We start from the raw sequence: 23008 nt of genomic DNA on the forward strand, positions 1-23008 counted from the left end.
ATTAGGTCATGTTGATGGATCTGACAACTACCCATACATATGACAATAAGGTCATGTGGATAAATCTGACAAATAGGTTATGTGAATATATCTGGCATATGGTTAGACAACTAGATTACCATACAGGGCACCTGCATCTTGATGCGAGGCCCTAATTAGGATGTGAAATCAAATGTCAAAACTATTTATTTCATATGTGATAATATAGACTGAAAACATAAGTTAACATAAGGAATTGTGAAAACATGTTTATTTATTATCAATAAATATAACATTGTAGTGGCATTGAGGCTGATATAGCACTTACTGAGGTTCTGTCATAGTTCTGCTCAGTGTTATAGGTCCTTGTTTCTAGACAGTCCTTGGTCTAGTTACAGCACTTTTTAATTCAGCACTCTGCATGTATATTTCTACAATTTGTTTTAAAATCTTAGTTGTATGCGATGTGAATTCCATATGTATGTCCTTTTACAATTTGTCAGCCCCCCTTTCCCCACTATATTTCACTTGTTCTTCAGGTATTGCCACATAACAACAGATCATGTATTGTATGGCAATAGAAAATATCCTGAAGTCTCCAGAGTCTTGTTCTATGACAATATGAAAATGGATGTGATTGGCCAGTATCATGTGACCATGATAAGTGTCAATAATTTCACATGGTTGCCTTGGAGATTGGTCAGTGTTCCATTGCCTGCTGTTCCTCGCCCTCGGGTGCGGCTGGGGCAGGGTCCGCAGGTGGCGCTGCCTGGCCATCCTCTGCTTGTACATCCATTGGAGACTGAAAATAGAAACATTGGAAATGAAAATTAGAATCACACATTTAGGTACTAAGAAAACAAACAGTTAACTATGAATCAAATTATAAATGTATAATGCAAAGAAATCAAGGACAGGAGAGAGGATTTATCTAGACAGTTCCTGTTGCCCAATCCTATAGTATTTACAAATGTATACCAAAAAATATTTTAACTGAATTAAAATGCAAGACATGAATAACAAAGAAAATTCTTTTTTTTTTTAAATATCCAAAAATTTTGAAATTTAAAAGATTAAATCTCTGAAATCTTTTAAACCTATTCTTGAACATTTCTGTGTACAAAAAGTATCCTCCAAAATAACCAGACCTTTATGCTATACTAATTGTAGTGATACATTTGTTGACTCATATAATGGATACATGTATTTCATAAAGATACTAAATGCATTGTACTTACTGCAGCATCCTCTCCCTGCTCTCCCTCCCCAGGGGATCCTCTGTCCTTCTCTTCACCTTCAATCATAGCCAGCTAAGTCAAGTTAAGGCTAATAGTTATCAAAGGTATCTATAACAGTAATAATGATATATACAGTCAAGCTATCAACATCTTTTCCAAGTTAGAAGATATAGTATAACTTATGTTGATTAAGAATAAGAAACAAGTTACACAACTTGTACAAATTACTTTTGATGGCCCAGATGTAAGCACATAAGGAGTCTTACAGTTGGAGGAAAACCAACGTATCTGTAGAAAATCCATGTGATCGGGCAAGTGATCCCCAATTTTTTCATGGTGCTAGGAATCAAGCCCCAGTCAGCTTGGTGAAAGGCAAATAGTTTCAACACCACCGCATCTGATCAACTACATTCCATAGCTATACACAATACCATAATTTTTTTGGGAAAGCTCTCTTTTGACTTTCAAAATATGAAATTTCAGAATTGAAAGCCTGCAATCAAGTAGTCAGAAATGTCCTTTCTCAAATCTCTATTTTACTTTGAAAGATATATAAGATGACATACTGATAAGATGATTTATAAAGGATACATAATTTGCTACTGCGTCATCATCATAGATGGTGAAATCCATGTCCTTTCCAACGATTCCTAGGGAGCAGTTCTAAAAACAGAAATGATAAAATAGTAATGGTCCAAATTTATGACACCATCAACATCCAAAAGTTCATGAATTGAATCACTGTAATGTTTCGTACTGTAATATAATAATTCAATAATTGCATATGAAAAGTCTCCCACCCTTGCAGGTAGGTAATAATTGTGATGTTATCAGTTTGCGAGCATAACATCATATATACTTTTCAAAGTTTTGTTCACAACCCACAAGGGAGGTCACTCTGTAATATGCAAAGACAATATCATACACTGTCATATGACAATAACATCATAACCAATTTGACAAATTATTCAGGGTTGTATTACGTAATAATTAATTTTCTCTTTGTTACTGGTTTTCTGATTGGCATATTCATTTTTTTCATTCCATGATGAAAAAAAATCCGAGAATGGCGCGGAAATCCCGACGTTATCGTGACGTCACAATAGAAACATTGACGTTGCGTATTGTTTTGGAAAAAATAATCCCCTGGAAAAAATAAATGGAATCGTACGTGTAAACGTATTTCATTTTATAACTAGCCTGGAAAATTAATTATAAGCATTGAAGTCACTATTTTTTAATTTCATCGGGTTATGAAATAAATTTTGTTTGCAAACTTTTGTGAGAATCCGCTACGCGGATTCACACAGTTTGCAAACAAAATTTCTTTCATACCCCGATGAAATTAAAAAGTAGTGGCTTCAATGCTTAAATAAGTCAGTTATGTGTGCAAAATAAAGAAGGGATATAAATGTAAATAATGTCAGAATGAAAGAGTCAGAGAACATTACCGTATTCATCCCAAAAAGGATCCAGGGCGCTTAGAAATTCATAAAATTAAAAAAGTGCTAATAAGTCAAAATTTTTGCAAATCTATACCGTTTTATGTAATTTTGGTCCTTGTTTATGCCTGGGCAATTAAAGTTGAGGCCTCAAAAAGGGGGAGGGGCACTTATAGGGACATAGGCACTTATTGGGTCAAATACGATATGACAAATATGTCCCAGACATACCGGTAACAAAAGGAAAATTAAAATGTATCCCAAAAACATCATGTCAAACAAACTTCTGAAAAGGTTCATAACTTTTAAGAACAGTACATCATGACTACTTCAGCCTTGGACACTATCATCCATAAATGTTTCTCAGAAAATCATAATGTTTATAAAAAAAACAAGAGATCCAAGAGGGATCTTGGCGCCCACCAAAGGATGATCTATGTCTGGCAATGGAAAAAGGATCTTTTCTCTGCTTTTCAAACTTTTACTACTGGGTACATATTACTACATATGAAATTTGAGAAAGGTCCTTTCAGTACTTTTTGTGATAGAGAGTGAAGCGAACTGTTGTGATAGAGGTGTCACGGTAACGTTATTTTATGTAAATCATCCAATATATGTAGAGTTGGAAAACTTTCTTAAAAACCGGAAACAGGAAGTCAACACAAGATTCAGCATCAGGCAAGACAGTATCCAAAGTCACACTCTCGCGTGATTACATCATCACACTCTCGCGTGATTATAAACAAGTAACGATTGAAAAAATTCAAAATGAAAACATTAGTGAAAAATAAACCTTCCAATTTATTCTTACCTGAATCTAACAATTACATTTTGTCCTGAATCTTAACTTAAAAGCTGTTTAACATGAGCAGTTGCTTCGGAATTTTCCGTCTAGCAACGGAGAAGAAAGTTGAGATATAATTTGTAGCTGCAGTCATGTATTTTTGCAGAAAGTGAAAGTAGAAGTATCCTGTGTTCAATATTGTTTTTCTTGTAATAAACTCAATACCAGTAATTCAGCAAAGCTCTGATTCTAATAATTAATAATTCTATAAATGGTTTCTAGCAGTACAGTTATTCAGCACACCCAATAAGCTATAATTACAAAACACATGTCAATATCAATAAGACTGATGGGTCAGGGGAGATTACTCTTTCGATGTTGGATATCCTTTATTTACCTGGCATATTTCTATTTAGTTACACATTTAAACAAGAGATCCCAGAGGGATCTTGGCGCCCACCAAAGAATGATCTATGTCTGACAATGGAAAGATGGATCTTTTCACTACTTTTTAACTTTTTCAAACATACTACACATAAAATTTGAGACAGATCGCTTCAGTACCTTTTGAGAAATAGCAGTAACAAACTTAAACTATCAAAATTCAAGATGGCTCCTTGGCGACCATCTTGTCGATAAATCGGCCCCAAATCGCAATATGCACAACTAGGGCCCTGGGGAAACCTACATGTGAAATTTGAGAATGATCCATTCAATACTTTCTGTGAAATAGCGATAACAAACTTTTAACTATCAAAATCCAAGATTGCTCCTTGGTGGCCATCTTGTTGATCAATCAGTCCCAAATCGTAATATGCACAACTAGGGCCCTAGGGGAACCTACAAGTGAAATGTGAGAAAGATCCATTCAATAGTTTCTGAGAATTAGCGATAACAAACTTTAACTAACAAAATCCGAGATGGCTGCCTGGTGGCCGTCTTGTGGACCAATTTGTCCCAAAACACAATATGCACAACTAGGTCCCTAGGGGAACATATAAATGAAATTTGAGACAGATCCTTTCACTGCTATCTGAGAAATAGTGATAACAAACTTTAACTATCAAAATCCAAGATGGCCGCCTTGTGGCCATCTTGTTCACCGATCGGTCTTAAAATGCAATATGCATAACTCGGGCCCTTGGGGAACATACATATGAAATTTGAGAAAGATCCTATGAGTACTTTCTGAGAAATAGCGATAACAAACTTTAACTATCAAAATCCAAGATGGCTGCTTGTCAGCCATCTTGTTCACCAATCCGTCCCAAAATGCAATATGCACAACTAGGGCCCTAGGGGAACCTTCATATGAAATTTGAGACAGATACCTTCAGCACTTTCTGAGAAATAGCGATAACAAACTTTGAATATCAAAATCCAAGATGGCTGCCTGGCGGCCATCTTGTTGACTGATCGGTCCCAAAACGCAATATGCACAACTAGGTCCCTAGAGGAACCTACATATGAAATTTGACACAGATCCCTTCAGTACTTTCTGAGAAATAGCGATAACAAACTTTTAAACTATCAAAATCGAAGATGGCTGCCAGGAGGCCATCTTGTGCACCGATTGGTCCAAAAATGCAATATGCATAACCAGGGACGTAGGGGAACCTACATATGAATTTTGAAACAGATCCCTTCAGTTCTTTCTGAGAAAAAGCAATAACAAGAATTGTTAATGGACGGACGGACGGATGGACAGAAGGATAGACGACGGACCACGGACAAAAAGCGATTTGAATAGCCCACCATCTCCTGATGGTGGGCTAAAAACCACAACCGAAAGAATGGATTAGCTGCTGCGCTCTCAGATAGGCTTTGCCTAAAATTATATCATATAACACTAACAAACTTCAATAATCATAATCCAACTAGATCCCTAGGGGAACCTAAACATGATTTTTGAGACAGATCACTTCATTACTTTCTGAGAAATAGCGGTAAACTTCAATTGTCAAAATCCAAGATGGCTGCCTGGTGGCCATCTTCTTGACCGATCAGTCCCAAAATGCAATATGCACAACTAAGGCCCTAGGGAACCTACTTGTGAAATTTGAGAGAGAGATCCCTTCAGTACTTTCTGAGATATAGCAGTAACAAAATTTAACTACCAAAATCCGAGATGGCTGCCTGGTAGCCATCTTGTTCACCAATTAATCCCAAAATGCAATATGCATTTCTAGGGCCTTAGGGGAACCTACATATGAAATTTGAGAGACCCCTACAGTACTTCCTGAGAAATTGTGAAAACAAACTTTTAACTATCAAAATCCAAGATAGCTGCCACTCCCAAAATGCAATATGCATTACTAGGGCCCTAGGGGAACCTACATATGCAATTTGAAAAGGATCCCTACAACACTTTCTGAGAAATAGCGATAACAAGAATTGTTATCGGACAGACGGACCACGGACAAAAAGCGATTTGAATAGCCCACCATCTGATGATGGTAGGCTTTAAACCCATCAAAATCTGCACTGAAGAAGACCTAATGTCATATATCACTGAAGCAATCTTTGAAATATAAGTGTAATTAAAGTGAATAAAAGTGGCCTGTCAAAGTTTATGGTACTAAAAGTCTTTACAGATCAAGAATAGTGTGGCACCATGATGGAAAAGTTTTGTTAGCTCCACCAGGAGTGTTTAACTCAGCACAATATATAGACATTATCCCCAGTAGTAGTAGTATTGAGGATTATTTAATATTTCTACAGCAATACCAACAAAATTCTACTGATAATTATTACCTTAGTAGTGAGTTCCACCTCAGATGGCAGTGTGTCCCTCAGGGCTCTTAGACCATGTTTCACCAGCTCCTCTAGGGGACCTAATAATTAGTACAATACATTTTACAACTGAATGCCATTGACTTCACATAGTCATGCAAATAGAATCACCCACTCATCAGATTAAACTTAAAGCATTATAATCATTTCAAGACATTTATTAAACTTTATGTCAAGTTGATGTTTCTGATTAATTCAGTTAGATGAGCTTTAATATTCAGGAAAATTGATTATTTTGGAGAGCTTATGACATAGACAAAAATTATCGGAAATCTTCATTTCAATCTGTTTTTGACTTCTATATAACAAGTCTTACAGATCCAATTAATTCATAAGAAATAATAACAAAATCTACAGTATTGGAGTTTAAAATTAAAATAAGTTTAAAATATAGTTTTATTAGTTTTCATGAATTAAGATTTCACCATCTGGCTATTAGTGTATAGAGAATTCATCCATTATTGATTACATTCCACGGATTTGTTCGTAACCACAACATGTACAAAGCTCCATGAAATTACACAAAATATCACATCCGCAAAACTTATTTTCAAACAGTATTTTGAAAGTACTCACACTCTCCAAACTTGTCCATGTATTTCTCTAGGTACGTTCTGGCAGACTGAGATCGGGCTCCGATGGCCATACATTTGCAGTCATAGTAGTTAGCTGATGGACAGGTCTGGTATATATGTGGCCCCATGGACTGTAAAAGAGAGTTAACTCCCCTTAATGATACACCTACACAAGTGATCTATCTCCTTCAAAAGAAACATGCATATTTGCACTGATTTTACCATCTTTCACTCAAAAATGTCCTTTGAAACATTTTATTTCCTTCTGAATTTTATGAGAAATACCAAGTTATATAGTGTAGTGTTAACAAAACTTTTTAAGACAAACATGAGGACTGAAAATAACAACACTACCATTTTTTTATCCTCTCATTAGAGATGATTTATTTTACAGTTTTAATTTCTACATATGTACTTACATCATACCCTGCTACTAAGAGACCAACACCGAACGGCCGTCGTCCATATCTCTGCGTCGGAATTTGTGATTCTGATATATGTTAAGGTATATTGTATTACCAAAATGTCCCCACCTGCAAATAAGTTGTCATATTCTTTTTTCATTTTCCAAAGACTTTGGGATATTTGCAATTACACTGTAAGCCTCTACACTTTTACTCCAAAAGATATAGGTCTGTCCATGAAATATCTAGACACTCATACCATCCACACACATTCAATTAAATCCATTTGAGGGCAAAACCATTTTCTTATATTGAGGCATATATTGATGATATTATTTAATGTTAAAACAAATGTTTAGGGCAGTAAAAAAATCAATTACAGAACACACATATCAATTCCAGAATAAAATATATTGCAAGTAATCCTATAGCTAACATTGGAACTTAATCAAAAGTATGTAAAGGCAAGAATATAAACATCTATAAGAGCAAGAATTACCTATTACAAGTCATAAACAATTTAAATATTTTGGTTTACACTGAAACTGTAGAAAAGGATACTTGAGCCTATTGAGCCCACCAGACGAGATACTGGGAGGGGTTGATCATAGGCATATCTGGAGTTCAGGCACTCCGATCTCATAAAATTACTGAAACCAAAATCACATTTTATTTGTTAAAGTCACAGAAGCAACTCCAAAGTAACTATTAAATCAGATTTAAGTAACTATTAGCTTAGACCTGAGAAGTTACAAACACACAAGTAGAATGATCAAGATATCTTGATTTATTTTCTCAATATTTAACTATAAATATTGATGGAAACAATTTTATCTGTTTACATATGCCAAGCATTTAGAGTTACCTGAGGAGTCTGGCATCAGCTGTAAGTCCTGCAATGGACACGCCAACATGGTCGTCTATAGGAATTATTTTTTTCTGATGAGCAGATAACTCTGACGGAGCTCTCTAAGAATTTGGAAAAAAAAATCTTATTACAAAATTGATGATAATATGACACAATAAACTAAGAGATTCATTATATAAATATTAAGGTTGTCACAGGTACTAAATTTTGTCCCTGGCTACCCAAATTTTACTACCTGACCCGTACCCGGGTATGCAACATATATTTATATATCTAAGCATTGACTATTTCAACAGGTACCTGAATACACATTTAAGGACCCGGTTACTTCCCCAACCTGACCCATAACCAGGTACTCAGGTACTCATAACAGACCTAATAAATATTGAGACCTCCTTTAACTGTACAGCACTATAGATGGTTCTGTCTTCTAGGATAGGAATATATATGTAGAGCTTTAGAATGTTACAACTTAAGATAAAAATATAAACTGTAAAACAAAAAATATGTACCACATTATATAAACTTACCTTTAGCGCCACCAGTATGGCATGTGTTTTGGATTTGAGACCAACTGTAGCCGACCCTTGTTTCACTGCCTCCATAGCATACTCAATTTGATGGATACGACCCTGTTAAATATATGAAACATATAGTGCAGGTACATTATTTCAAAGTAATAAACTAGATTGTTAATAATTCTATATTAAATTGATAGGGATTCTTAAGGTCTTAAAATGTCACATACATGTAAATACCAATTGGAGAGATTTGTTCTCTTTCCTGCATGCCTGCTGGTTCAAGCATGATTTAGTTATAGTTACTAATAAATAGAAGAACAGGAATAAAAGTCTTTTTGAAACATTTGATGATCATAATCATCATCTCTATAAATAGCAAGATACTAATACACATGAAATGTTAACACAGTAGCTATAACACAGTCAGTTTACTGATATAAATAATGATATTCTTAACAAAATTTTAAGAGAAGACTTTACCTGTGGGCTCCATACTGTGACATCGTTATCATACTGATTTCGAAACTAAAACAAAATAGAAAAAAAAAACGTAATACATTATATATAGAATTATGATGTATTGATAAAACATCTCTTTTTGGGTAAATTTTATATTCCTGCAATTTTTATCATACAGTATGTTTAACAGAGCGCATGATTTGATATAATAGGACTTTTCCTATGGTGCTTTTCTGGGGCTAATAATGGGCCCCGATTCCCAATGGAAATTATTTCAAATTTATGCCAAATTCCAAAAAAAATGAATTTACTCCTGAAAATGTCCTTCCCAAAATAAGATAAAAAGCCTCCTTCCTAATTAAGCGAAAAAAAGTCTTGTATAAGCATAATCACTGCCCTTGTCAGCATTCAAACTCAGGGACCTCTGGGTTAATAATCTGAATCTCATCCAATCGAGCTAAAGAGAAGTTCTCTATAGTTGAGCCAGTATTTTTACTGCTAGCATTAACCAGGGTTACATATGTTTACAGATGTTCTATAATTTGGAATTTCATCTCTTTTTCTTGACCTGATTTATTCTTTCATTGTTATATATGTCATAGAACATATTTTAAATTTTTCCTTCAATCGTCAAAGATTTGAATATAGTCAGATGATCGTGGGCAAATCTAATTTGACTTTTTCCAGAATGTATCACTGCTGAATTCAAATTAAAATGGCAATATTGATTCATGAAGCAAAATTATAAATTGTGAATATTTTCACAAAATGCCTAAACAGCATCTCAAAACTTTTGACAAAAGATGGAAGTTTTTGTTTTGTTAATATAAGTTCTGTTTCGTGCGAAATCCGCTTGGATAATTACTAAGTGGAGCACAAAAAATTGATTGTCACAAGCTTCTCATTAGCAAAATCCAATAAATTTAACAAAATCACATTCGATACAAGTGCTTTATCGTTAGTTTGAAACAATATTGCACTGTCCATAAAAAGAACAATATAAATATCTGGTGAAACATATCAAATAAACATTGATATTTTGGTTATTTTCTGAATATTTACGAACAAGGAGAAGGAGTATAGGCCTAGGTCTAAATAAAAGTATACCGGATGATGTGTTGATCATCAAAAAGTCTCCATCAAAACTTGGGCTGTTGACGTTGTCACGGCAAATACCTTGCATTGTGTATTCAATGGCGACAATTAGTGTGCAAAAAGAATACTTTCTTTTTATTAATGTTATTCCGAAATAGATAAGTCTAAAAAATTCTCACCATATCAGATGTTTAACTTTCAAACAAACACCGGCCTCTTCTTTCAGCGTGACTTCGGATTTTTGTGATTATGGTTTCTTCCTCCTTTCATAAAGAGTTCTTCATGAAAGGTCGATAACTCTTGCTACTGGTCATGCACTTGGGGGAAATATTACTTTATTATTTACAGAAACGTTTTAAAGCAAAATATAATTATGGATGTATAACATTCCCATGGTTAAAAATGTCCAATGTTTGAGCGAAATTTGAAAAAAATGTGTTTGAATGTCAATATGAATAATTTTATAATATATTTATGCCATGTTTTCACGTAATTGACTGTTGATTATCCGTTTATCAAACTCTAGTAAGTTAATTTTCAAATTTTTGAAACTGAGAGACGAGGTTTACAATCATGTGACCAATGAATATAGTACAGATGTATCATTTTCAAACATTAAAATTTTGATCTATTTTATTATTTCTGAAATCGTATTTTATCCATTCATATCATGATTCTATATTTATAAAAAGTTATTTTTTTCTCCTGGCTTACATTTAGAAAAGATGAACACCACATGAAGAATCGTAAAAATTCTAACAAAGGATCACAAAATAAGTTTAAAAAATCCCACGCTTGGCGAGGGTTTGTATACATTTGTGTGATCCCTATACACATAAAAGAGACGGCATATCTCTCTCATAGCTGGACGCTGTTGCAATGTTGGACGTTTTTAACGCGCCACCTTTTTCAGTAAATTACTGAAAACGACTTTCGAATTACTGAATAGACAGCGATTTAATTTGTCGATTTAATTTTTTGACACAGTTATATTATCTGTTGTGTTAATGGGTAACCATGTAATAATATAAGTTCCGGCCGGACAACACGAGTGTACCGCATGATGTGAACTATACCTTTGGAGAAAAATAATGTACATGTAGTTTGATGTTTTACAATTTTATCAACGTTTTAGAGCTATATCTATATAACATATACTTTAATTTTCATAAGCGATAATGATTTAAAGAAATTGCTAAAATGCTCTCAAACAGAACCAACTTGTTTACAGATATAAATTTTGATCTTTATCTACAATATAATATTTACTTTCACTTGCGAGAAATATGTTTTATAACACAAGGGACCAACACTTGTCTTTCCAATTATTGCATTAAGAAATTTTCATTACAAAACTGACATCCTTGGACAACGAAACATAACTGTTTATTAGAATAGATACTTATTTACAGTTTTAATTACACGTGTTCTTAGTCTAGCTGATCACCAGTTTCTAGATTCTAGAAAGCATGAATTTTAAAAAACAACTAAACTTTGGCTTGACTTTTTTTGACTCTGTGACATAATACCTGATTCTAGCTAAAGTTCCAAACTAAGGTGAGATAATATAGAACTAGAATTCTGCTGAGAAAATCTCACCAATAACACAATTAGGGTCTGTTGGCCAGTCAATATATAAATTCAAGTCAAATATCGATCATTCTATAGTTGGACAAGTTATTAAATAAGTAAAGCTGCATTTAGTATTTTCTGATGAACCGTAAGGTTGAAAGAATAAGAGAATTGAATTTAATTGAGTAATGACTTTCTGTAAGGTCATTTTGAGGTCATTAACATACTAATAAATAATTAATTAACCAGCAGACAATGAATCCATTAACATTGACAGGAAAGGAGATAATGTATGTTCTCTAATGCATATTACATACTATCGACAACACATAAACTCGTAAACATAAAGTGTGTGTAAACACTGCAACACAATGTGCTTTTCATTGTAAAACCATGTTTACTTATTTGTATCGTAAAATCGTAATCGTTGCCGCCAAGTGATTGTTATGTAATATTGTATATATAAATTAAAATAAATATTAAGACTTAATGACGCATGATTTACATTTCATGATTTGAAACATATTTTCTCTATTTCAAAAATTCATTGTCTGGCTAATCTTTGTACTAATCATATTTAGTTGTTTCTGCATTCTTAACGCCACACGACGTACATTGATAGCATACGATAAAGATAACGGTTATATATATTGTTGATAAAGTATAATAGGTCATCACTGCATGAACAATGAAGCTTAGAAACTGGCTGATTTTAGCGTATTGTGATGTATTATAACTGTATTGATTTATACCAATTCTGTCTATGGTCGAACCTGTTTTTGACCACCCAGCGTTTTATTGTTTGGGCGGCATATTTAGGGGGGTTTACACTCCCAACACTAACAAAGGACGACCTCGTGGTATTCAGTGCTCGCTCTCTCCACGAGACGATCATAAGTGACGAATGATACTTTGAAATTTTAAACGAAGTTTCAAAAATAAATAAATAATTTGAACATGCATAAACATGTTGAAACACCACACGCAACATAATATCATCAAAAACAATATTAATGATTGCAAATATTCCTCCTGAAAATGGATATAATTTGAAAGATAGCTTCCCACAACAGTTAATCCGATAGTGTATACACAAGTGTTGCGCGTGGTCCAGCGTTGTGTGACGTGCCGTGGTATATATAAGCCCGCGCACCCCTGGGCAATCACACTCCACCGTCAGCCACCCCGAACTACGTACAGACCGGGAAAAACGTGAACCTCCGATGTTGGGAAGAGTTTTACTATTGTTGGTGATTCAGCTGCTGGCCAAACAAGGTAATATTTCATTAGCATGTTTCTATTGTTATCTTTAATTTAAAGGTGCATCATTATGTTATTATATACTATATCATTGTTCTTTTAGTCATATTTTAGAAACGCGGTTCCTATTACTATCCCAAATCTTATGCATTGAAACTTAGAGTGAATCAATAACTATTAAGATTCATTCGGATAAAAGTTCACATATTTTATTTATATGAGTGCATTGGTACATATTATTTTTCTTTGTTTAGTGCATTGCAGTCAGTACATATCAAATTATATAAATGGAATGTATATCTACACATTTATATATGTATATATATCCAATAGTTCAGATTCAATATTTACATGCATTTATAACGGTAGTCGATATCAATATAGATAAGAATGTGACATTAGGCCTGCAGTTTACCACGTCGTCGATCTGGGCGCAGGAACTCGATCGTTTTATTTTTACCTTTAGAAACCTCGCGATTTTCTGTATGTAAATTAAACCTAAACATCTAACTCTAAACATATGAGATATTATATGAATATAAATGATTGATATAGACATCTTGGATACAATGAATCCTAAAGCATTTGGCCCCTGGTCCCACAATACATGGATTTTCAAAGCATATTTCGCGCGTACTTTCGCGTGCTATATATAAGTGTATTGCTATTTTTTATTTGTAATATTAGGAATTATTGAAATATAGGTTGGTCATTTGGGACTTTTTGTAAAACGTAAATATTACTTTCATTTCATTTTCAGGGCCACTACCTTTCCGAAACGGCTTTTAAGTTTTAAAATGGGATTATGTAACGAAATTGATAATTTTTTAGAGTAACAAAAGTTTTTAACTAACCTTTAATACTACATTCACCATCACCTTCTTAACAGTTTAATTTAAAGATAGACAATGCTAATTTCCATAACGCGGGTCGTTTTACTATCACTGCGCTTCACTGTTAACATAGTTTACGCCGGGAATCTTCCATTGGTGTTATAACACAATCCTAGGCCACTGATATACATATTCGTATATATATCATAATTGTTTTTAAGAAACTTTTAATTTTTGTTTCGCTAAGGTAGTGGGCCTTTATTAAAGTTAACAATCAGTTATTTAAAAGTCAGCCATGGCCATGATCAGAAACAGAACGTTGTGTCTCATTGTTTTGCAAACCGTAAAGAAACCCAACACCTTACTGTACCTTATTATCAAACCATTTCCTTCTGTCGCGTCGCGTTTGTCGTGCATTTCTCTCTTTATTACTTATTCGTGCCATAAATCTGAATGAGAAATACTCATTTTCAGCGCCAAAATGTGATTTAACAGTGGCGTAGGAAGATGAAACGTCATGGGGGGGGGGGAAACAAAGGTCCTCAATATTTTGTAACCCCCCCCCCCCCCCCGCCACACCTACAGGAGGAGATTAATTCAACTCCCAACCAAATAATATATGCTTTATGTACATTTTTCATATATCACTAAATTTAATCCTTGTACACATTTATAGACAGTGAGGTCGCTAAAAGGAAATTAACGAATACGTAAATTGGCCAAATATTAGCGTGTGAGCGTCGAAGGCGCAAGATTTTGGTGTTTTATTAGGGGTCTGAGGGTGACCTCCGGGATGAGTTTTATGAATTTTGATGATTTTGCGATCGCCCGAAAGCGCGAGATTTTGGTGTTTGGGGGGTCCGGGGGTCTCCCTCGGGAAAAAACTACGATTTATAATGGCTTAGATGAGTTTTACGATGCATTTTGATGAATTTGCGAGCGCCCAAAAGCGCGAGAATTTGGTGTAAGGGGGGCCCGGGGGTCTCCCCCGGGAAAAAAATTACGATTTAGAATGGCTGAGATGAGTTTTACGATAAAGTTTAATGATTATAAAGCGTTCTTTACATGGTAATTTACATGCATTTAGAAATGATAATTGTGTCGTCATAACATTATGCAACCCTACTCGATCTGAATATACCGGCTTCACACCATCGGCACATTGTTGTGTAACATAAAAAAATGAATTAATTGTCTCGCTAAGACATATAAACAAATTGATCTTTTAAGAGACATTTTTTTTAAATAGGTAAAACAAGATCGATAATTTTGTAGAGTCCTAAAAATTATTAACTTACCGTTAATACTACATTTATCATCACCTTCTGAACGATTTGATTAAAATATTTTCGTAACGCGGGTCGTATTATGTTTCCCGCCGTCGTCCTAAATACCGCGCGGTAGTTGACCATTACTGCGCCAGACGGCAAAACAGTGAATTGACTCTCTACGGTTTTCATATATTACGCAGGCAATCTTGCATATGTTTGGTGTCGTAACCTTATTTTAGATCATCGGTATGCATTTTCTGGTGTTTTTAATACCCCCCCCCCGCTTCCTACGCCCCTGTTATCCGTAGGTCGGTGTTTTTCCTCATATTACTCGGGCATTCCGATCCATTTTCAAACTGGCACAGCCTTAAGGTGTCTGGTTGCTTTAAGACCATTTTAACACAAATATGCAAGCCTTTTACATGATTTCTTTATAATGTAATTTTCAGGGCTAATACATGCGCGACCTTCCCACGATCCAGGTCAAACTGGACTGTGTCCATCCATTGGACTCCCCGCAGGTGGTGTACGGGAGGTGAACCTAATACATGACGGAAAACCTAAATATCGACTTGACCTTCAACAGAGTCGGAGAGGTTATGTGCCAGGTCGCACATATTCAAGTAAGTAGTAATGTCCCCTTGGAAGCAACATATTTCCATAATACTTCAAAAGAGTTGTGTCCCCTGGCTGTCACTAAATATCAGCAGACATGATCTGAAGCAGGCTATATAAAATTGGTAGGAATTTTTCCCCTTTGATTGATTATTCAAATTAGGCCAATTTATGCCCTTTTCATATCAATCAATAACCAGTATTTCAGACATCAGTGTTTTTAAGTTGCTAGTGACAGAAATACAATACTTTATATAAAATATGACTATCGATTTGATATAATTCGTCTCTTAAAACTATTTTGTGGGATATCAAATACAAAAGAGATATTCCAAAGTACTAGTGTAATTGGGTTGCTATTTGTCAGGGTTGTATTCAATTAGCCATAAAGTAAATTAGTTCTCAGCAGATGTATTAAAATATATTTTAATAGGTAGTACATCTTTGTAATAGCATGTTTGTTGAATGGTGTTGGGATTCTGATTAGCATTTGTTGTATGATGTCATCTTTTTCAGTCTATATACGTGCCCAGGATCCTACTCAAACTTTTGGCGATTCTCTTCTGTCCGTGACCTCTGAAAGCAGAACTTGTAAACATGGCAACTTCAGCATCCAATCTCAGAGCTATTATCAGCCTGAAGGATGCGACCACATGGTGCTCAAGAACACACGCGAGTTTGAACACACATTTTCATTCCAATGGACAGCTCCAACCTGTGGCTGTGTCATTCTCAGGTAAATTTTCTCACCTGTGTATTTATGTTAGTGTATTGGATTTAATTAATATCTAGGCATTGGCAGAGAGAGAATGAAGGGTCGAAATAAAAGCTATTGATAATAGCAATAAAATCATCCCAGGAATTTCGAATGCAGACCAAAACTTTTTCTCAGGTTTAAAATTCCATTTTCGTATTTGTTTTGACTATTTTTCTTCACCAAGTTTTCTTACAATATTACAGGGCTCGAGTTAGGTCTGTCAATAATGTCTATTACCTTGATAATAAGAATGTCATTGACGGGTACCTGACCAAGCGTGTATGTCGACGCCAAATGTCTACAATTCTGTCAAAGGTAGGTAACTCAGACTTGGACTATTTCAAGTGTCATATGAAATCCAGCTCATTAAGGGATATTTTAGACACCTGAAGACTTAATTACTCATAAGTGAAATTTATACAACATTCAAGACGATTTTCTATTTTACATTTTATAATAATCTGATGGATGTTAATTGTCCTAAATAAGATTTGAAGAACATGCATGTGTATATAATACTTTATAGAATTATATTTGATTAATGGGATCTTTGATATTTCACCATTTATAGATAAGTCACATCGAGCGAGAAGACTTACTTTGCCACGTGGTCAGTAAATCAGATGACCATATGGTGGATGAAGACCACTTCCTGAGGAGGAGGAAGATGAACCCAACACTGATGTCTGTGTTAGAGAGGGATGCTCTCATGGTGTCACTAAGTCAGCGGGTGTATGAAGTAAACAAATGCTGTGTTCAGGTAAGGATACCAATGAGAGGTCATTAAGGTCATCAAAAGGTCAAGGGTTAGAGTCTGATTAGATGAAACCTCTATCAAAGTATAACTATACACTTGTACCACAAAAACCCTCACAAAAAATAATGATATATAATATATATTTTTAGCAATAACTTGAAACTTAGATTTTGTGTTTTGCAAATATTTGATACATTTACCTTTGTAGGCCATCAATTGACCAAAAATGTTGATGGTATATCATAAGCTGACTAAATACAAGATGACCACCATCAAGATTTATCCATAGCAGACCCACTATAATGACAAATTTACAAAAACTGGATTCTTTACAGACTGGTGTTGCTAGGGCTGACTGTTTGGGAGATATCCGTCGTCATCGCATCGATCAACTGTGTGCCAACACCGAACATTTACCTTTCACTGTCCAGGGAGATGCCTACATGACAGAGCGCCGTGACAACTGTTGCTGGCGACTAGGTAAAAGTCTTCCTGTTGTCATGGTAACCATGTCTGATTAGTCTGGCCATGAATTGCACCTGGTTTCAGCTAGCCACTCCACTAAAAAAGTCTACAGCCAAAATGTCACAGGACAGAATCATCAAGATGCTGTTACTTGATCATATTTTTCTACCAATAAGATACATATGTAAATGATCTCATTATATACTGAGAAAAACTGAAGTCTGCCAATGGATAAAAACTTGTTCAATGTATAATGTGTAAGTACATATTTTTATCCATGATTAAATGTATGGGGCTTGCCCCTCTGTCCAAATGAGTAAAGCCCTCCCCAATTCCAGGTGAACGGCGCTATGATTGTTTTGCGATGGGGCGCCAGGGTGGCGGTGTTCCTCCACCTCAGAGTGATGTTGATACAGAGGTTGCCACGGTGACAAATGTCCTTGACGAGTCTGACCCTGTAAATGACATAGAGGATTACCCCAACAGGTTGAGTGAAGAGGTACAAATTCTAAATCATGATGTCACCTCACAAGTATCTGCCTAGAGTTAAGAATAAAAGATGATAATTAAATAAGATAATACAGTGTTATTCTTCTAGCTAGTACATTATACACTGTATGTGTAGGTATAAAGATCTTTGAGACTTTATCTAACACTAGCATGGTTTATTTTTTGTAGCTCGTTAAGTTAAACTTGAACCATGAGGAACCAGAAAGCGATGACAACAGTATAGCTGCTGATATTCCCTCCAAAGATTTTGTCTCTAATTCGGCACCACGTCCCTCACACAAGAATATGTTAGCTCTGCCGAAACACACAGCAAAACAGCAGATTAGCCAATCAACCACTACTGAGAAGACAACTCCACTCCAGCCAACCGTTACGGAGGAGTCAACAAAAATGGCACCGACTCCACAGACACAGCTTCTCAAGCAAACCACACAAGGTAAAGTCATGGAAACGTTACTAGAACCCTGTCATTACAGATAATGAACTGTTGTAGTAAAGTGGAAGAAGTTACAAGTTTATTTTAATTACCTGTATTTTGGACCGTAAACATAATGATATATTTATGTTCTTGTGCTTTTGAAATACATGTAGAGTGCAGATGGACATTTTAAAATCAGTTGATAAAGAAACTATTAATGATGGAAACATGAATCAATAACATATGAAATATATCAAAAACTTAATTCATCTAAGTAAGCAAATTACTAAAGTTTAACCTACACAATGTCATGTTACAGGACTGGAGAAAAAGTTGCTGCGTGCCCAGATGGAACTGGACTGTTGTCAGCAGGGTAAACAGTATGGTACAACACTTATCATGGGGAACACCTGGGACAGGTGTGAACAGAGGACACGCAAGGTCACAAAGATCATGAAGGGCAAGAAAAAGCGATGGTGCCGCAGGTACCACTTGCGATGCTGTGTTGAGGGTGCTCAAAGGTAAGAAATTTAGTCTTATTTACACCTCAAATACCCAAGACATCACTGAAAATAGATGCCTCAAAAGACAATGTACTTATTAAACAATAACACTAAAATTTTGATAATCATCCTTTCACTTGGTAAAGCCAAGATGTTAGATGTTTTTCACTGATAAACCAATATCTGTCGAAACAATCCATCATTTGCATAAATTAAAACCATTATAACAAGCTCTACCATTGATTATATATAGCTCAAGATACTCTGAAAAAAATCAATATGTAAAACTAAATAGATCAATACAGAAATATTGTAACAATTTTACTCTAAAGGGAACTGTTTAATTTACAGTTTGGTATACGGTCATCACTGGATGTACAGCCTGAAGCCAATAACATCATATTTAGTCTCCATCAATTCTCTTCTTCACTCTCAACAAAAGATTAAACCGAAAAACAGGAAAATATTTCTTAAACTACAGCATCTAGTAACAAATGCTTTAAAGAAGGCAAAGAAACTTGACAAATCAAAATTAAAACGCTTTTCATCAACCGAGACATACCTCAAAAAGAAATTGCCTAAGTGGAAGCAGATAAAATACAAATTCATTTCCAACAAAAAATTAGACAAATTACCAATGGACTTGAATCGTGTGAAAGAGAAAAAGCTCAAATCAGGACATGCCAGTATAAAAAGTCATTATGGATCAAAAATGCATGTGTTACAAGAGAAAACACAGCCGCTTTCTGTGTACTTGGGTCAGCGCCCAATAATGTCAGGAAATAATCTCAGCATGTTGTGGGCTCGCCACTCACAAACCTCAGAAAATGTAGTTTCTAAAATTGTGTAGATCTATTCATTTACAAAGGTAAATATTTTTTCATAGCTTTTAGAACCTTCCTATATTTAGTGCAGTAAATCATCAGCTTTACTGGAGATCCATTTATAAACTGCAATCATAAGTCTGTATCCTGCATCATAGCAACCAACCCTCATGCAGTTAAAACACTACTCTGCTTTATTCAACCTTCTGATATAATTGTGTAAGCCTGTATAACTACATATCTAAGCTTACCAGAGTTCTGTAGCCTAGCAACCATCTATCTTAAGTACATTTTCATTTACCAATAATTTTTCAATCATTCTATTGTATCCAGTCACAGTCCGGATTATTTGCCACTTTCATAAACTACTTCATAATCTTGTGTCTATTTTTCTTCACAAAGAATCTTCATGACATTTGGCATTACAAATATTCTTGTACAATAAACAATTGTATAATAAAGTTTTTGGGTTTTTTTGTAGAAATATATATCTGATAATTCACTAAGATGAGATTTTTATGGAAAACATTTTATTAAATTTTATTTTTGATTATATTTTTCCTTCTTAAATAAGTTCGATTAATTTTCCTTATTTGTGTTCCCTTTAGGTTTTATAATTACAATTGGATTTAATGTCTTAACACACCAACAATTTCTTCTATTTCCAGATCTCTTCTTGGATCCCAGAATGGTGATATTGGAGAGATTGGTGAAGAAAGGAGGGTTTCTGGACAACAAAGGTCACACGACCAAGTTAGTGAACAAAGAAGGTTAAGGGACCAAGTTAGTGAACAAAGAAGGTTAAGGGACCAAGTTAATGAACAACCAAGGTCACATGACCAAACTGATGTACAACAAAAGCCACAGGGCCAAGTTAGTGAACAAAGAAGGTTAAGGGACCAAGTTAGTGAACGACCAAGGTTAAGGGACCAAGTTAATGAACAACCAAGGTCATATGACCAAACTGATGTACAACAAAGGCCACAGGGCCAAGTTAGTGAACAACAAAGGTTAAATGACCAAGTTAATGAACAACCAAGTTCACATGACCAAACTGGTGTACAACAAAAGTCACAGGGCCAAGTTAAAGAACGAAGAAGGTTAAGGGACAATGTTAATGAACAACAAAGGCCAGAGGTCCAATTTGATGATGATACAATTGAATTAGAACAACAAAGGTTAAAGGATACTGTTGAAAGGAAAAATAATGATGTGATTTATTCAGAAATGACAACAGCAATGAGAGTAGAAAATAGAGATAGAGATGAGGATGACAATGATGACGACGACAACAATGATGATGATGATGATTATGATGATGATGATGATGATGATCAAACCAGCAAGAATCAATATCAAGAGGAAAATTTTTCTGATGGTGAAAATTATGAAGACACTGAGGAAGAAAATGAAGATGAATATGATGATCAGGATGGTGGTGAGGCTGAGGAAGATGAGGAAGGTGATAATGACTTTACCAGTCACGAAGAGACAATATCATCTATCGAATCAAGTGCAGTGACACGTTCCTCAGATCAAGCACTGGAATCCATAGAGGAAACCAGATCAACAGAGGAAACACTAAGATCCATAGACCAACCAGAAGGGTCCATCACCAGTGAGCAGACCTCCGAGCAATTATCGGAACAATCCAGTGGTCAGCAATCCAGGTCAGAGGAACTCTCTAGGGAAGACAGGATGAGGAGGAGGAAACAGAGACAGTCAAGGAGGAAAGGCCGGAAGAACAGAGGAAGGAAGGGAAGAAAACATGTTTCTATATAGTTGGAAATTTCACATCTCATGGTTTTGATTAATGATAAGAAGTTTAAAACTTTTTAATCAATAGGTAAACCTATTTTTTTGATAGCATTTAATGCAAAGAGATTATCAGGTTTTTAAATGAGATTAAGCTGTACCCGGTAATTATTTTTTTCAGTATTCATTGTGGAGTGTGTGGATTTGAAAGTCTTGTGTGCGAATGTGTATGAAAGTTTGGATTAACAAAATAAGTGCTCATTAATGAAGCATAAATTTTTCTAGAAATATAAGTATAAGTGTAGATGTGAGCGATCCCAGATACTCTAAACGGACATCTAATGGCCATTTTGTCTAATGCATGATATCGTCACTGTTCCTTGGAAAGAAGCTATAGTGATCATTTTTTCTTATTTATTTTCATTTTTATAAAGTTCAACTTTTTATTTGTTTACACAGACTTTTTTTGTAATAAATGTTTTCTTTACACACAGAATTAGTTTCAGTTGTTTTACAGTAGCCTAGACCTAAAGCCTGGCAGCTGTGTCTGGCTATCCATAGCTGCCAGGCTGTCCATGAGTGGTTGATTTTATGTTCATTAAAAGCCAGGGTAGTTTTAAGGTTGTTCAAGGTCAAGGATCCTGAGTACCAAAAGAAAAATATATGGAGCTATGGTCAGAGCCTTTGAAAGCCAAGGTCATATAAGGATTTGCCAGGAGGTGGAGGAATATAAGAGTAACCAGAGAAACACAATGACAATGCAGGTTGTACATGCAACGACTCCACAAGGTTTAAAACTTATCGTCGTCGGTGGAGTGCTGGTACATGGTAATATACCAAAACACCTTATCCATTTAGCCACCACAGCCTCCTGGTAATCAATTGATGGTAATGCCACACATATGCTATAGGAAATATATTAGTTAGCAAACATTTTCTATAATTTAAATGGTGTTTTAACAGAGAAAAAGTTAATGATTATTTCCCCATGTTGTCATTTACCATTCTCCATATCAGTTTAGTTTCTGAAGCTCTTGGCTTACAAGAACATTTTTATATGATTATTCAAATAAATTTCAATAACAAAATACCTGGGTCCAGTTTCATCAACAATTGTTAACTTTAAAATTCTCCATAAGAAAACATTACAAAAGTTTAGGAAAGTTCTTTAACGTAGGATTTTTTCCTTTTCTGTAATGTTTTCCTATGGAAAATTTTATGTTTAGGAATTATTTAAGGATAATGAATGTTGATGAAATGGAGGCCTATAATTCCAAACTTCATTCATTAGGAAATATAACAAACATAAA

At 34.9% G+C, this 23008-nt stretch overlaps 2 protein-coding genes across 3 annotated transcripts; one reads left to right on the top strand and one right to left on the bottom strand.

The window, feature by feature from the left end:
- Window positions 1-232: 232 nt before the first annotated feature.
- LOC138330471 (proteasome subunit alpha type-1-like) lies at window positions 233-10451 on the bottom strand. The gene is made up of 11 exons (XM_069278075.1): window positions 10338-10451; window positions 9085-9129; window positions 8614-8715; window positions 8081-8184; window positions 7777-7865; window positions 7231-7301; window positions 6813-6942; window positions 6198-6277; window positions 1809-1880; window positions 1218-1289; window positions 233-781 (listed from the first exon to the last, which is right to left on the bottom strand). Exons 1-11 carry the CDS (start codon window positions 10338-10340, stop codon window positions 680-682), a joined length of 870 nt encoding a protein of 289 aa, XP_069134176.1. The 5' UTR covers window positions 10341-10451; the 3' UTR covers window positions 233-679.
- A 2380-nt stretch (window positions 10452-12831) lies between these two features.
- Window positions 12832-22337, top strand: LOC138330487 (uncharacterized). Of its 2 annotated transcripts, XM_069278077.1 has the most exons (11): window positions 12832-13005; window positions 15544-15717; window positions 16226-16445; window positions 16670-16781; window positions 17038-17226; window positions 17559-17703; window positions 18027-18187; window positions 18367-18634; window positions 18936-19137; window positions 20612-20713; window positions 20744-22337. In XM_069278077.1, the coding sequence occupies exons 1-11, from the start codon at window positions 12954-12956 to the stop codon at window positions 21723-21725; spliced, it is 2607 nt and encodes an 868-aa protein (XP_069134178.1). In that variant the 5' UTR covers window positions 12832-12953; the 3' UTR covers window positions 21726-22337. The 2 variants fall into 2 exon arrangements, with proteins under 2 accessions (XP_069134178.1, XP_069134177.1); XM_069278076.1 differs by having other exon boundaries at window positions 20612-22336.
- Window positions 22338-23008: the final 671 nt, after the last annotated feature.

The sequence above is a fragment of the Argopecten irradians genome, chromosome 1, assembly GCF_041381155.1.
Source record: "Argopecten irradians isolate NY chromosome 1, Ai_NY, whole genome shotgun sequence".
NCBI classification, from domain to species: Eukaryota; Metazoa; Mollusca; class Bivalvia; order Pectinida; family Pectinidae; genus Argopecten; species Argopecten irradians.